Raw genomic sequence first — 16,999 nt, 5'->3', positions numbered from 1 at the left:
TTGGAAGGGGGAAAGACTGGAGAGGGGAAACCAATTTAAAGGGGCTGGTTCAATAACTTGGGACAGAGATGATTTTGACATGATAGCAGTGAAATAAGAGAAAAACAGATAAATTAAAGAGATGCATAGAAGTTAGAATTAACAGTAACTGCTAAATGAATGGTTTAGTCAATTGGTTCAATTAGAAGTTCAGATTCTTCAAACTTGTTAGGGGTAAGTTAGTTTGGGAGACTACATGAACGCTACTAAAAATGAGGTATACACACATTTATTGGCAGACAGATCTCACTTGTTCATTTCAATTCAATTAGAACTTTCCTTCTGGCCAAAATGTATCAAAAAAAAAAAAAAAGCATAACGAAGAAGTTCAACACAATAGTTCTATTCAGTTCATGGTGGATCACACATGTACATATATAAATGTCATAATAAGTAAAATCTAATAGAAACAAATTTTCTCAATGAAAATATAACTACATGAGTAGTTTATAATTCTCTCTTTTGAGGAGAGAATTAATTCAGTCAAGATTTCAAGTCAATCAAGTATTAACTAGGTAACTAGTATTTATTTTGAAAGTAATTTCTGGTCAATAAATGTCTAATACTCAGTTATGAAATGAATTCACTCCAATACATCAGAATCAGGTTCATTTAATTGGAAGAAAATGACAAAAAATTCTAATATAACTATCATAGTTTTGAAAAGGATAGTTTATCATAAAATAAACTCAACTGCTAATAAAAAACCTTAACAGAAGGCTCAAGTAATGAAGATAAATGACATTGGGAAGGTAAGTGGAGACTTTCTGTATTTACTACATTGAAATAAGAATTCCACATACAAAACAAATGACTATTTCCTCCTTGAGGCTTTTAGATCCATGTAAACTATAAATCACTTCCAGAGGCAGCCATTTACTTTATAAGTGTAAAGTTTGCTTTTTGGTACACATTATATCTAAAAGAGCTCTTTTATCATGCTCAATATTTTTATCAAGGCAATAAAGCAATAAAATTTTTTTTGAAAACATGATTATTTCTTAACTTTGTGAAGCTGTAGAGAAACTGAAAACTTTTTAAATGGCTGAAGTTTTATTCTTCTCTAAACACTGTGAATAGGTTACTGTATCACTGACACAACAATCCAAACTGAATTTGTGAAGAGCCAACAAAGGGTTTGCCATGTGAAATTTTTCCTATAACTATTTTATTTTCCCTAAAACCTTGGTTTTTATGGAATGTTAGAAAAAATATATTGTTAGCCTTTCAGGAATCTTTTATAAACATTTTGACTTCTGTCATATGACTATAACCATCAGAAAAAAAATAATTTTTGTTTTTTCTTAACCGTCAAAGGAAATCCTACGATATGTTAAGCACACAGTCTAAAAGGCAAAATGCCATATAACTGGAGAATACCTTTTCACAGGAGCATCGCCTGTCTGCTCATCAACATAATCTCGTTTTAGTTCCTCAGGAACGTCACTATCACTGTCATACTCCTGATAAGCACTCTTTTCTTGTTCATCAGATTCATACTGAAGAGAACACAAGTTATTCAAAAATGAGTATAAAGAAACAAACTTTCTTGTCAACAAAACATATAAAGTCGTTATCCACAAATGATATGGTGAGTGGGAAGGTAAGCAGGTAGATAGGAAGGTGGGTGGTAAATGGATAAATAAATCTAGTAAATTACCTTGATCATTGGGTAGAACACTCGTTAAATGAGGAAACCTCACTTATGTTTCACAATATGTTCTAAAACCACGACATACCCCATTAGAAGCCAGGACATCTTCTGTTTCTTCATCTTTGTGGTTGGCCTGAATTTCAAAAGGATTCCCACCACTACAGTACTGCTCAAACAAGGTCACTGTTTTTGAAGAAGTTGAGGTAGGCTGCTTACTAGGTGAGACTGATGGGGAACGAGACTGTTCCATGAATTTAAATTCCTACATAGTAAAAAAGGAGCCATAAAACTTTTAGCAACAACAGTGAAGTGCAAGTACATAAACATCAAAATAAATGTGGTTAGTGAAAAAATCCTGATTTCAGGTTATTGACTTTTAAATATTCCAAGTTATCTAAAAGCACAAAATTGGAAACACATGTGTATAAGCTTTCCTACAAGCAACTCAGTCAACGATATTACTTTAAACAGTATTATTGGCACCAAGCTACTTTAGGCACACTTTACAGAACTGCACAGCAATTTTTTTAGAATTATCCAAGAAATTTGATACTTTCTACAAATTTTAGCATAGCAACAAAAGTTCTAATAGGATATGATTTTAATCAATAAAGTCATTCATAAAAACTAATTGATGTGAAGTCAAACACCTTGCTTATTTGTGTACTTGGATCATTTAAGACATTCTATACAAATACATCAGAAACAAAGCATGAATGATATATCTTTGTTACATTGATGTCTATAAACTTTCTTCACATACCAAGCAGTAGACAACACAAACACACATGCCAAGACTGAACACACGCCAAGGCTGATGTGTCTTCTAGTCCTAGCTTTCCATTAACCCATTACAAGTTCTATCAGCTGTCCGTGCAATGCTGACAGTGTCACCTAGTTTCTCTATGCCTCAGTTTCCTCATCTGTAAAATAAGACAGTCAGTCTAGAATCAGAGAATCACAAATATTAAAGCTAATGAGTTGTAGCACCTGGTCTAAATCATAAATTTCACAGATGAGGAAATAGAGGCAAAGATATTCAGTGAGAAGTTCAAGATCTCACAGCCCATAATGGAAGAGCTGGAATAATCTCTGACATTCCTTTGAAAAACAAAACTCTTAATTTTATGAATCATCCCTCAAATTAAATAAACACTTTTTATACTTATATCTAAAAATACTAATCCCAAATTTAAGATTTCTCATATTCAATGATATTCTTAAAAGTTACGCTGACTTGTTACATTTAAAGGATGTGTTTATTTTCTTTTAAAATTTCAACTACAAATTAAAACTAATGTTCAACTGTCATACCATTTTTTTAATAATTCAAAATAAGGGGTCACTATAAATTAATGAAACATACTTTTTAAAACCAAATCTACAGGTAAGCACGTGTTAAGTGAACTCTGTAACTTACCAAATAAGGAATAGTTTTCAAGGTACCTACTTTAAAGGAGGTAATGCTCACTTGGATGGAAATGTTTCAATGTGTCTTGTTTTAAAAAAAAAAAGTGTTTTAGAATTATGCCTAGTATATGTCTTCACACACGATTAAATCGTTTCATACAAATTCAAATAAAACTCCTCAAGTAAGAACTCTAAAATTGCAATTAAATTTAGAATTCTAAAAATGTTAAAGAATTATCATAATTATTTTAGAATTTAAGAATTCCAAAATAATGTTAAAATTAATGTTAATTTTGCTGTCTTCAAATCGTTTATTAATTAACATGTTTTGGTGTTTTTTAGTATTTCCACATTAAGAAAGCCACATGATAGAACTGAATAAAAAATAAATTATTAACACTATATGAGCAAAAAGACTATCAAAAAATTGTAATTCTATATTCTTTACATTCATCCAGAATAAGAAAATTGTTTCCAGAAAGGCATTCCTTCTAAAGGCAAAATCTAAATACACTGGGCTTTCTAAACAGGGATCTAAGTACCCACGTTGCATTTTGACATTTGGTGTTTGTAGAACAGTCTATCACACAGGGAATATTTATCTATAATGTGTTTTAACAAAGGGAAAAAAAATCAAACCAATGAAAGACTTTTTCACAGATTGCTCATTCAGTAAGGATTCAGGGAATCAATTAACTAATAAAAATGAGTAATTAGTTAAGAACAGTTTTTTATAATTGCCTCTCTATATCTGAGGCATTTTCTCAAAAAGGCTAATCTATGAATTATTACATATACTAACTCGATTAGTCTCTTTAAAAATGGCAAATATTCTGCTAATAAAAGCATAACTGATTATTTTTCTGCATGACTGAAATAAAGCACAGATCCTCTTCTGAATTCAAAAGAAAAAATGTATTTTAATGGTGCCTCTTTTTAGCAAAAGAGTTTTCCTAAGGTGTGTAAACTGAATTTTGAAAAAACAGATTTTCACATGCATAAAAGTTGAGGAAGATAAGGCACTACTCCTTAATCATTCTATATAGTCTTGCACAGATCAAGTTCTTTTAAAAAAATACAAGGAAACAAATGTATTTGTTTTTAAGAAACTACTTACATGAAGTTGCAAGATGCTGAAATTTGACTTAACAGGACAAAGTTCCCAGGTCTCATTCTCTAGAAACATTCTCAGTTCATCAAGCCGTGTTCTTAAAAAAAAAAAATTGAACAATCCAAAAATTAAAAAGAAAAGTACACTATATATAAGTATTAAGGAGAAGCTAAAAGAGGACAAACAACCCAAGAGCAACTAAGTGACATTTTTGAGGAACTGCAAGGCATCAGTGTAATGTTGGCATCATAAAATAAGCTGTGAAGCATTTCCTCTTTCTCTATTTTGTGTTGGTATTATTTTTGTGTTTGTGTTGGTGTATTAGGGTTCTCTAGGGAAACAGTCAATGAGAGGTGTCTATGACTATAAAATTTATAAAATTGACTCATGCAACTGTGGGTATGCATGAGTCCAAATTCAGTAGAGCAGTCAGCAAACTGTCAACTCCAAGGAAGATGTCTGATGAACTCCTCGGGAAACGAACCGGCAACTTTGACAAACTCCTCAGGAAATGAATTGGGATCTTCGACAAACGTGTTCGATGAACTCCTCAGGAAACGAACTAGCAACTTCAACAAACTCCTCAGGAAACACTTTGCTGGGCGGCTGAAGAAGAAGTGAATGTCCTCTATCTGTCTCGCTTATAAGTCTTCAGCTGATTAGCTGGATTAAATCCAGCCAACTGCATTCTCTCATTGTGGAAGACACGCCCTTTGGTGAGTCATCAGTCACAGCTGCAGTCAATTGACTGATGATTTAATAAACCAGCCTGTTGGTTTATTAACCAGCCACAAACATCCTCACAGCAACTGTTAGGCCAGTGCTTGCTTGACCAGACAGCTGGGTACTATCACCTGGCCAAGGTGACACATGAACCTAACCATCACAGCCCACCCCTTGTCAACTTGGCAGTTATACACATCACCTAAAACCATACTTTATCTCTAAGTAGATAACAATAACAGACATATATTTTGCCTAACAATACTCCACTGTGCAGCATACAACTGGAAATGCACTAAATCTCTCCAGAATAAGGTGCAAGTCCTTGAGTGACATTACCTCTTAAAATTGATTTCCTTTAGCTTAAATACAGCAAAATGAACAGTACGGGTTATGCCACATGATAAGGGGATAAGACAGAGAAGAAAGCAAAGATATTTGCTTTACAGACAAACATAATCATAACAAAACAAGGAGGAAATATTCTTACCATCATAGTCCTTGTTTCTGTAACTGGTCACGTGGCCATAGTTCATATTTATCGCTACCTTCTTCCACTACCCATTCCACGTTCCCTGTTCCCTTTACTCTCAGCAAGCACTTCAACTGGCCACGGTTCTTTGCCTGGTGGGGTGACCCAAACCTTCATTCCTGAAGTTTCTTGGCCATTGGTAGTCCTGCCTGGACTGGGTTGTTGCAGTTTTCCATTGACTTTAATCACAGGGCATTGTAGTACTAAGAGATGCCCTGGGGGATCTCCTGTATTCCAGGAAAACTCTTCTTTACTTCCATTGTGTAGCTGCAGTCCTATTTCCCCTTGATAGTCAGGATCAATCACCCCAGCCAGTACAGTAATCCCCTTCCTTGCCTGTTGATTCAGAGGTATAAGAAGCCCAAAGTGGCCAGGTGGCAGTCTTAACTTCCAGTTCAATGGGATTATTGTTGTGTCTCCTGGTGGAAGCACTCCTCCTTTTGGAATCAAGACCTGTAGACCAGCAGAGCTTAAGCTTGCAGGGACAGGAAGCAAAAATTTACCTAGTGGATCTCTAGGAGTAATAGTGAGTGGTGCCACTCCTGTTTCCACCCCTTGATTCCTGGACCCATGAATCCTGGCTATGGGAGAAACAGCACCATAGAGTGGATGCTGATTCAGAGCATACACAGCCTCCTGGAGAATACTGCCCCAACCCTGCAAGGTATTGCCACCTAGTTGGCACCGTAATTGCGTCTTCAACAGGCCATTCCACCGTTCTATCAACCCAGCTCTGGAAGATGGGGAACATGGTAAGACCACAGAATTCCATGAGCATGTGCCCAATCCCTCATTTAATTTGCTGTGAAGTGGGTTCCTTGGTCTGAAGCAATGCTGTGTGGAATACCATGATGGTGGATAAGGCATTCTGTAAGTCCACAGATCGTAGTTTTGGCAGAAGCATGTCATGCAGGGAAAGCAAACCCATATCCGGAGTATGTGTCTATTCCAGTAAGAACAAATCGCTGCCCCTTCCATGACGGAAGTGGTCCAATGTAATCAACCTGCCACCAGGTAGCAGGCTGATCACCTCGGGGAATGGCGCCATATCGGGGACTGAGTGTGGGTCTCTGCTGCTGGCAGATTGGACACTCAGCAGTGGCTGTGGCCAGGTCAGCCTTGGTGAGCGGAAGTCCATGTTGCTGAGTCCATGCATAACCTCCACCCCTACCGCCATGACCACTTTGTTCATGAGCCCATTGGGCAATGACAGGAGTTGCTGGGGAAAGAGGCTGACTGGTATCCACCGAACGGGTCATTTTATCCACTTGGTTATTAAAATCCTCTTCTGCTGAAGTCACCCTCTGGTGAGCATTCACATGGGACACAAATATCTTCATGTTGTTTGCCCACTCAGAAAGGTCTATCCACATACCCCTTCCCCAGACTTCTTTGTCACCAATCTTCCAATCATGTTTCTTCCAAGTCCCTGAACATCCAGCCAAACCATTAGCAACAGCCCAGGAATCAGCATACAAACGCACCTCTGGCCAGTTCTCCTTCCAAGCAAAGTGAACAACCAGGTGCACTGCTCAAAGTTCTGCCCACTGGGAGGATTTCCCCTCACCACTGTCCTTCAGGGACATCCCAGAAAGGGGCTGCAGTGCTGCAGCTGTCCACTTTTGGGTGGTGCCTGCATATCGTGCAGAACCATCTGTAAACTAGGCCCGAGTTTTCTCTTCCTCAGTCAACTGATTGTAAGGAACTCCCCAAGATGCCATAGCTGTGGGTTGGGAAAGAGAAGGTAAAGTGGAAGGAGTGGGGGCAATGGCATTTCGGCCACTTCCTCATGTAACTTACTTGTACGTTCAGGACCTGCTTGAGCTCTATCTCATATTATACCATTTCCATTTTATGATGGAGTGCTGCTGTGCACACCCAACTTTATAGCTTGGTGGGTCAGACAATACCCAGCTCATGATAGGTAACTCATGTCTCATGGTAACTTGGTGGCCCATGGTTAAGTGTTCTGTCTCTACTAAGGCCCGGTAGCAGGCCAACAACTCTCAAATGGAGAGTAGTTATCTGCAGAGGATGGTAAAGCTTTACACCAAAATCTTAAGGGCCTGCATTGTGATTCTCCTATAGGAGCCTGCCAAAGGCTCCAAACAGCATCTCTATTTGCCACTGACACTTCCAGCACCATTGGGTCAGCCAGATCATATGGTCCAAGCGGCAGAGCAGCTTGCACAGCAGCCTGGACCTGTCGCAGAGCCTCATCTTGTTCTGGTCCCCACTCAAAACTAGAAGCTTTTCTGGTCACTCGGTAAATGGGCCTCAGTAACACACCTAAATGAGGAATATGTTGTCTCCAAAATCCAAAGAGGCCAACTAAGCATTGTGCCTCTTTTTTGGTCGTAGGAGGGGCCAGATGCAACAGCTTATCCTTGACCTAGAAGGAATATCTCGACAGGCTCCACACCACTGGACATCTAGAAATTTTACTGAGGTGGAAGGGTCCTGTATCTTTCTTGGATTTATCTCCCATCCTCTGCCACGCAAATACCTTAACAACAAATCTAGAGTAGTTGCTACTTCTTGCTCACTAGGTCCAATCAACATGATATCATCAATATAATGGAGCAGTGTGATGTCTTGTGGGAGGGAGAAACAATCAAGATCCCTGCAGACAATATTATGACATAGGGCTGGAGAGTTGATATAACTCTGAGGTAGCATAGTAAATGTAAACTGCTGGCCTGGCCGGCTGAATGCAAACTGTTTCTAGTGGTCCTTACTGACAGCAATTGAGAAAAAAGCATTTGCCAAATCAATAGCTGCATACCAGGCCCAGCCGAGCCTTCTAGGATATTGGAAAAGTTCCAGAATTTGATCTGTGTGATTATTTCATGTACATATATTGAAAATTTACTGAGTTGTCCATTAAGAAATGTGTAGTTTTATGTGTGTTACACATTAATATAATTTTTTCTAAGAAATCCTTAATTATTCCCTCATTCCTCCTCTCCAAATTTTCTGCAGTGAGGAGCAGGATCACTTTGAAGATGAGGTCACAGAGGTTCCTAGGGAAGGTTAAACGATTTCTGAAAGGTCACAAGATCACAAATAGCAGACAGCAGAGACAAGAGCCCTGATTTCTAAATCTTGTTTTAACAGCAATATGGTTAGAAAAAATAGTCTATAACAAAAATCTACTTATTTCTTGACTGTGAATGAACATAAGTTGGTCAATATCAAACTGATTCATTAGAGCAGCAGAAAACTTTCTTTTGCTTTGTTATTTGCTTCTCTTTTCCAAAGAATATTTACACAAATTGAAAGATTTGTATTTTAACACTTTTCTTGTTTCCCTTTTACTTGTAAATTAAAGTGTATAATGAATAGCAGTTATGATAAAAAACAAAGTAATGAATATATAAAGTACAAACTGTAATCAGATCCTGAATAATGGAGTTGACTGCAGTCATAAAATGACATGAGAAGGACACTTGATTGTTACTTTTTAAGCTGGGTGTTATCTATGTCTTTTAAGATATATGGTAAAAGTTTTAAATTCTTTAAGGACATAGAATGCAAAATTTTTTAGGACATGTTTTGTATATTAAAGAAGCTTCTTTGGTATATAAATGAATTGGTACAAAGAAAGTAAAATTAAAGAGATTTTAAAGAGTAAATACAGGAAAAAAAAAATAAAAACTAACCTACATGGTGTCACAAATATGTTGATCAGCAAACTAAAGGAAATATATGCAATGGATTAGAACTTTGTGAAACTCAGATCTTTTATTTCAACTGATAAAACTTTAATTACAAAAGCAATAAAGGGTAGGTACCAAAAACGAATGATAAAAATCACAAAATTTTTGAGTCTAACAAAGGAAGAGAGGATCCAGTGTAAGCCTTTCACGTTTTAAAGAGAAGGAACTTGATGCTCAGAGAAGTAAGAAATTACACAGATAGTGAAGCTAATGAGTAAATGAATAGAGGTAGGAACGCAAGGCTACTGATGACACCATGCTGACTCAAACTCTTCATCAGTAGCAAGGACGTTGAAAATCAATAGCAGTGTAAACTAAAAGGGAATTAATTATGGTTTTTCCACTATTATTATGTATTTATTATAGAGGAGAAAGTCTGGCATAAGATATATGCTATTTATGAAGACATTGCTCCTTTGTTCACATTTAACTCCTAAATTTAAGCTCTCTTCAACAACTTAGAAATGCAGAGTGATTTTACTTTTACATAAGCTAATGAAATATTTTAAATTTTAAATATCAAAAATAAATTACTTGAGGCGGGGCAAGATGGAAGACTGGTGAGCTGTATGTTTTAGGTACTCCTCCAGGAAAGTAGGTAGAAAGCCAGGAACTGCGTGGACTGGACACCACAGAGCAATCTGTCTTTGGGCATACTTCATACAACACTCATGAAAATGTCGAACTGCTGAGATCAGCGAAATCTGTAAGTTTTTGCGGCCAGGGGACCCGCACCCGTCCCTGCCAGGCTCAGTCCCGTGGGAGGAGGGGCTGTCAGCTCCGGGAAGGAGAAGGGAGAACTGCAGTGGCTGCTCTTATCGAAAACTCATTCTACTGATCCAGACTCCAACCATAGATAGACAGAGACCAGACACCAGAGAATCTGTGAGCAGCCAGCCCAGCAGAGAGGAGACAGGCATAGAAAAAAAAAAACAACACGAAAAACTCCAAAATAAAAGCAAAGGATTTTTAGAGTTCTGGTGAACACAGAAAGGGGAAGGGCGGAGCTCAGGCCCTAAGGCGCATATGCAAATCCCGAAGAAAAGCTGATCTCTCTGCCCTGTGGACCTTTCCTTAATGGCCCTGTTTGCTTTGTCTCTTAGCATTTCAATAACCCATTAGATCTCTGAGGAGGACCCTTTTTTTTTTTTTTTTTTAATCCTTTTTTCTTTTTCTAAAACAATTACTCTAAGAAGCCCAATACAGAAAGCTTCAAAGGCTTTCAACTTGGGCACCTCAAGTCAAGAGCAGAACTAAGAGAGCTCTGAGACAAAAGGCAATAATTCAGTGGCTGAGAAAATTCACTAAACACCACAACTTCCCAAGAAAAGGGGGGTGTCCGCTCACAGCCACCATCCTGGTGGACAGGAAACACTCCTGCCCATCGCCAGCCCCATAGCCCAGAGCTGCCCCAGACAACCCAGTGTGACGGAAGGGCTTCAAATAACAGGCACACACCACAAAACTGGGCGTGGACATTAGCCTTCCCTGCAACCTCAGCTGATTGTCCCAGAGTTGGGACGGTGGAGCAGTGTGAATTAACAAAGCCCCATTCAGCCATCATTTGAGCAGACTGGGAGCCTCCCTACACAGCCCAGCAGCCCAGAACTGCCCTGAGGGGACGGCACTCACCTGTGACATAGCACAGTCATCCCTCAACAGAGGACCCGGGGTGCACAGCCTGGAAGAGGGGCCCACTTGCACGTCTCAGGAACCATACGCCAATACCAAGGACTTGTGGGTCAGTGGCAGAGACAAACTGTGGCAGGACTGAACTGAAGGATTAGACTATTGCACCAGCTTTAAAACTCTAGGATCACCAGGGAGATTTGATTGTTAGGGCCACCCCCCCTCCCCGACTGCCCAGAAACACGCCCCACATACAGGGCAGGCAACACCAACCACACACGCAAGCTTGGTACACCAATTGGGCCCCACAAGACTCACTCCCCCACTCACCAAAAAGGCTAAGCAGGGGAGAACTGGCTTGTGGAGAACAGGTGGCTCGTGGACGCCACCTGCTGGTTAGTTAGAGAAAGTGTACTCCACGAAGCTGTAGATCTGATAAATTACAGATAAGGACTTCAATAGGTCTACAAACCCTAAAAGAACCCTATCAAGTTCAGCAAATGCCACGAGGCCAAAAACAACAGAAAATTATAAAGCATATGAAAAAAACAGACGATATGGATAACCCAAGCCCAAGCACCCAAATCAAAAGACCAGAAGAGACACAGCACCTAGAGCAGCTACTCAAAGAACTAAAGATGAACAATGAGACCATAGTACAGGATATGAAGGAAATCAAGAAGACTCTAGAAGAGCATAAAGAAGACATTGCACTAGTTTATGGATCGATGTGTAGAAAAGTAGGGGAAGCAAACAAACAGACAAAGGTACCTAGTGTTCTTTTTTACTTCAATTGCTCTTTTTCACTCTAATTATTATTCTTGTTATTTTTGTGTGTGTGCTAATGAAGGTGTCAGGGATTGATTTAGGTGATGAATGTACAACTATGTAATGGTACTGTAAACAATCGAAAGTACAATTTGTTTTGTATGACTGCGTGGTATGTGAATATATCTCAATAAAATGATGATTAAAAAAAAAAAAAAAAAAAAAAAAAGAAGACATTGCAAGACTAAATAAAAAAAATGGATGATCTTATGGAAATTAAAGAAACTGTTGACCAAATTAAAAAGATTCTGGACACTCATAGTACAAGACTAGAGGAAGTTGAACAACGAATCAGCGACCTGGAAGATGACAGAATGGAAAATGAAAGCATAAAAGAAACAATGGGGAAAAAAATTGAAAAAATCGAAATGGACCTCAGGGATATGATAGATAATATGAAACGTCCAAATATAAGACTCATTGGTGTCCCAGAAGGGGAAGAAAAGGGTAAAGGTCTAGGAAGAGTATTCAAAGAAATTGTTGGGGAAAACTTCCCAAATCTTCTAAACAACATAAATACACAAATCATAAATGCTCAGCGAACTCCAAATAGAATAAATCCAAATAAACCCACTCCAAGACATATACTGATCACACTGTCAAACACAGAAGAGAAGGAGCAAGTTCTGAAAGCAGCAAGAGAAAAGCAATTCACCACATACAAAGGAAACAGCATAAGGCTAAGTAGTGACTACTCAGCAGCCACCATGGAGGTGAGAAGGCAGTGGCACGATATATTTAAAATTCTGGGTGAGAAAAATTTCCAGCCAAGAATACTTTATCCAGCAAAGCTCTCCTTCAAATTTGAGGGAGAGCTTAAATTTTTCACAGACAAACAAATGCTGAGAGAATTTGCTAACAAGAGACCTGCCCTATTGGAGATACTAAAGGGAGCCCTACAGACAGAGAAACAAAGACAGGACAGAGAGACTTGGAGAAAGGTTCAGTACTAAAGAGATTCGGTATGGGTACAATAAAGGATATTAATAGAGAGAGGGGAAAAATATGGCAAACATAAACCAAAGGATAAGATGGCTGATTCAAGAAATGCCTTCACGGTTTTAACGTTGAATGTAAATGGATTAAACTCCCCAATTAAAAGATATAGATTCGCAGAATGGATCAAAAAAAATGAACCATCAATATGTTGCATACAAGAGACTCATCTTAGACATAGGGACACAAAGAAACTGAAAGTGAAAGGATGGAAAAAAATATTTCATGCAAGCTACAGCCAAAAGAAAGCAGGTGTAGCAATATTAATCTCAGATAAAATAGACTTCAAATGCAGGGATGTTTTGAGAGACAAAGAAGGCCACTACATACTAATAAAAGGGGCAATTCAGCAAGAAGAAATAACAATCGTAAATGTCTATGCACCCAATCAAGGTGCCACAAAATACATGAGAGAAACACTGGCAAAACTAAAGGAAGCAATTGATGTTTCCACAATAATTGTGGGAGACTTCAACACATCACTCTCTCCTATAGATAGATCAACCAGACAGAAGACCAATAAGGAAATTGAAAACCTAAACAATCTGATAAATGAATTAGATTTAACAGACATATACAGGACATTACATCCCAAATCACCAGGATACACATACTTTTCTAGTGCTCACGGAACTTTCTCCAGAATAGATCATATGCTGGGACATAAAACAAGCCTCAATAAATTTAAAAAGATTGAAATTATTCAAAGCACATTCTCTGACCACAATGGAATACAATTAGAAGTCAATAACCGTCAGAGACTTAGAAAATTCACAAATACCTGGAGGTTAAACAACACACTCCTAAACAATCAGTGGGTTAAAGAAGAAATAGCAAGAGAAATTGCTAAATATATAGAGACGAACGAAAATGAGAACACAACATACCAAAACCTATGGGATGCAGCAAAAGCAGTGCTAAGGGGGAAATTTATAGCACTAAACGCATGTATTAAAAAGGAAGAAAGAGCCAAAATCAAAGAACTAATAGATCAACTGAAGAAGCTAGAAAATGAACAGCAAACCAATCCTAAACCAAGTACAAGAAAAGAAATAACAAGGATTAAAGCAGAAATAAATGACATAGAGAACAAAAAAACAATAGAGGATAAATATCACCAAAAGTTGGTTCTTTGAGAAGACCAACAAGATTGACAAGCCCCTAGCTAGACTGACAAAATCAAAAAGAGAGAAGACCCATATAAACAAAATAATGAATGAAAAAGGTGACATAACTGCAGATCCTGAAGAAATTAAAAAAATTATAAGAGGATATTATGAACAACTGTATGGCAATAAACTGGACAATGTAGAAGAAATGGACAATTTCCTGGAAACATATGAACAACCTAGACTGACCAGAGAAGAAATAGAAGAACTCAACCAACCCATCACAAGCAAAGAGATCCAAACAGTCATCAAAAATCTTCCCACAAATAAATGCCCAGGGCCAGATGGCTTCACAGGGGAATTCTACCAAACTTTCCAGAAAGAACTGACACCAATATTACTCAAACTCTTTCAAAACATTGAAGAAAATGGAACACTAACTAACTCATTTTATGAAGCTAACATCAATCTAATACCAAAACCAGGCAAAGATGCTACAAAAAAGGAAAACTACCGGTCAATCTCCCTAATGAATATAGATGCAAAAATCCTCAACAAAATACTTGCAATTCGAATCCAAAGACACATTAAAAAAATCATACACCATGACCAAGTGGGGTTCATTCCAGGCATGCAAGGATGGTTCAACATAAGAAAAACAATCAATGTATAACAACACATTAAAAACTCGAAAGGGAAAAATCAATTGATCATCTCAATAGATGCTGAAAAAGCATTTGACAAAATCCAACATCCGTTTTTGATAAAAACACTTCAAAACGTAGGAATTGAAGGAAACTTCCTCAACATGATAAAGAGCATATATGAAAAACCCACAGCCAGCATAGTACTCAATGGGGAGAGACTGAAAGCCTTCCCTCTAAGATCAGGAACAAGACAAGGATGCCCGCTGTCACCACTGTTATTCAACATTGTGCTGGAAGTGCTAGCCAGGGCAATCCGGCAAGACAAAGAAATAAAAGGCATCCAAATTGGAAAAGAAGAAGTAAAACTGTCATTGTTTGCAGATGATATGATCTTATATCTAGAAAACCCTGAGAAATCGACGATACAGCTACTAGAGCTAATAAACAAATTTAGCAAAGTAGCGGGATACAAGATTAATGCACATAAGTCAGTAATGTTTCTATATGCTAGAAATGAACAAACTGAAGAGACACTCAAGAAAAAGATACCATTTTCAATAGCAACTAAAAAAATCAAGTACCTAGGAATAAACTTAACCAAAGATGTAAAAGACCTATACAAAGAAAACTACATAACTCTACTAAAAGAAATAGAAGGGGACCTTAAAAGATGGAAAAATATTCCATGTTCATGGATAGGAAGGCTAAATGTCATTAAGATGTCAATTCTACCCAAACTCATCTACAGATTCAATGCAATCCCAATCAAAATTCCAACAACCTACTTTGCAGACTTGGAAAAGCTAGTTATCAATTTTATTTGGAAAGGGAAGATGCCTCGAATTGCTAAAGACACTCTAAAAAAGAAAAACGAAGTGGGAGGACTTACACTCCCTGACTTTGAAGCTTATTATAAAGCCACAGTTGCCAAAACAGCATGGTACTGGCACAAAGACAGACATATAGATCAATGGAATCGAATTGAGAATTCAGAGATAGACCCTCAGATCTATGGCCGACTGATCTTTGATAAGGCCCCCAAAGTCACTGAACTGAGCCATAATGGTCTTTTCAACAAATGGGGGTGGGAGAGTTGGATATCCATATCCAAAAGAATGAAAGAGGACCCCTACCTCACCCCCTACACAAAAATTAACTCAAAATGGACCAAAGATCTCAATATAAAAGAAAGTACCATAAAACTCCTAGAAGATAATGTAGGAAAACATCTTCAAGACCTTGTATTAGGCGGCCACTTCCTAGACTTTACACCCAAAGCACAAGCAACAAAAGAGAAAATAGATAAATGGGAACTCCTCAAGCTTAGAAGTTTCTGCACCTCAAAGGAATTTCTCAAAAAGGTAAAGAGGCAGCCAACTCAATGGGAAAAAATTTTTGGAAACCATGTATCTGACAAAAGACTGATATCTTGCATATACAAAGAAATCCTACAACTCAATGACAATAGTACAGACAGCCCAATTATAAAATGGGCAAAAGATATGAAAAGACAGTTCTCTGAAGAGGAAATACAAATGGCCAAGAAACACATGAAAAAATGTTCAGCTTCACTAGCTATTAGAGAGATGCAAATTAAGACCACAATGAGATACCATCTAACACCGGTTAGAATGGCTGCCATTAAACAAACAGGAAACTACAAATGCTGGAGGGGATGTGGAGAAATTGGAACTCTTATTCACTGTTGGTGGGACTGTATAATGGTTCAGCCACTCTGGAAGTCAGTCTGGCAGTTCCTTAGAAAACTAGATATAGAGCTACCATTCGATCCGGCGATTGCACTTCTCGGTATATACCCGGAAGATCGGAAAGCAGTGACACGAACAGATATCTGCACGCCAATGTTCATAGCAGCATTATTCACACTTGCCAAGAGATGGAAACAACCCAAATGTCCTTCAACAGATGAGTGGATAAATAAAATGTGGTATATACACACGATGGAATATTACGCGTCAGTAAGAAGGAACGATTGCGTGAAACATATGACAACATGGATGAACCTTGAAGACATAATGCTGAGTGAAATAAGCCAGGCACAAAAAGAGAAATATTATATGCTACCACTAATGTGAACTTTCAAAAATGTAAAACAAATGGTTTATAATGTAGAATGTAGGGGAACTAGCAGTAGAGAGTAATTAAGGAAGGGGGAACAATAATCCAAGAAGAACAGATAAGCTTTTTAACGTTCTGGGGATGCCCAGAAATGACTATGGTCTGTTAATTTCTGATGGATATAGTAGGAACAAGTTCACAGAAAGGTTGCTATATTATGTAACTTTCTTGGGGTAAAGTAGGAACATGTTGGAAGTTAAGCAGTTATCTTAGGTTAGTTGTCTTTTTCTTACTCCCTTGTTATGGTCTCTTTGAAATGTTCTTTTATTGTATGTTTGTTTTCTTTTTAACTTTTTTTTTCATACAGTTGATTTAAAAAAGAAGGGAAAGTTAAAAAAAAAAAAGAAAGAAAAACAAGGAAAAAAAATGATGTAGTGCCCCCTTGAGGAGCCTGTGGAGAATGCAGGGGTATTCGCCTACCCCACCTCCATGGTTGCTAACATGACCACAGACATAGGCGACT

At 37.9% G+C, this 16,999-nt stretch overlaps 1 protein-coding gene across 1 annotated transcript in view; it reads right to left on the bottom strand.

Annotated features, from left to right (window-relative positions):
- The window catches only part of VPS50 (VPS50 subunit of EARP/GARPII complex), a 203,689-nt gene that overhangs the window by 65,489 nt on the left and 121,201 nt on the right, over positions 1-16,999 (bottom strand). The window contains exons 17-19 of the mRNA XM_037836677.1: positions 4,221-4,311; positions 1,779-1,955; positions 1,420-1,538 (exon numbers count right to left, since the gene is read on the bottom strand). Of these exons, the coding sequence (XP_037692605.1) occupies positions 1,420-1,538; positions 1,779-1,955; positions 4,221-4,311 (387 nt within the window). The remainder of the gene's footprint in view (positions 1-1,419; positions 1,539-1,778; positions 1,956-4,220; positions 4,312-16,999) is intronic.

This window comes from Choloepus didactylus, chromosome 5 (genome assembly GCF_015220235.1).
Source record: "Choloepus didactylus isolate mChoDid1 chromosome 5, mChoDid1.pri, whole genome shotgun sequence".
NCBI lineage: Eukaryota > Metazoa > Chordata > Mammalia > Pilosa > Megalonychidae > Choloepus > Choloepus didactylus.
The sequence above is the reverse complement of the archived record's forward strand: the minus strand, read 5'-3'. Positions and strand labels throughout refer to the sequence as shown.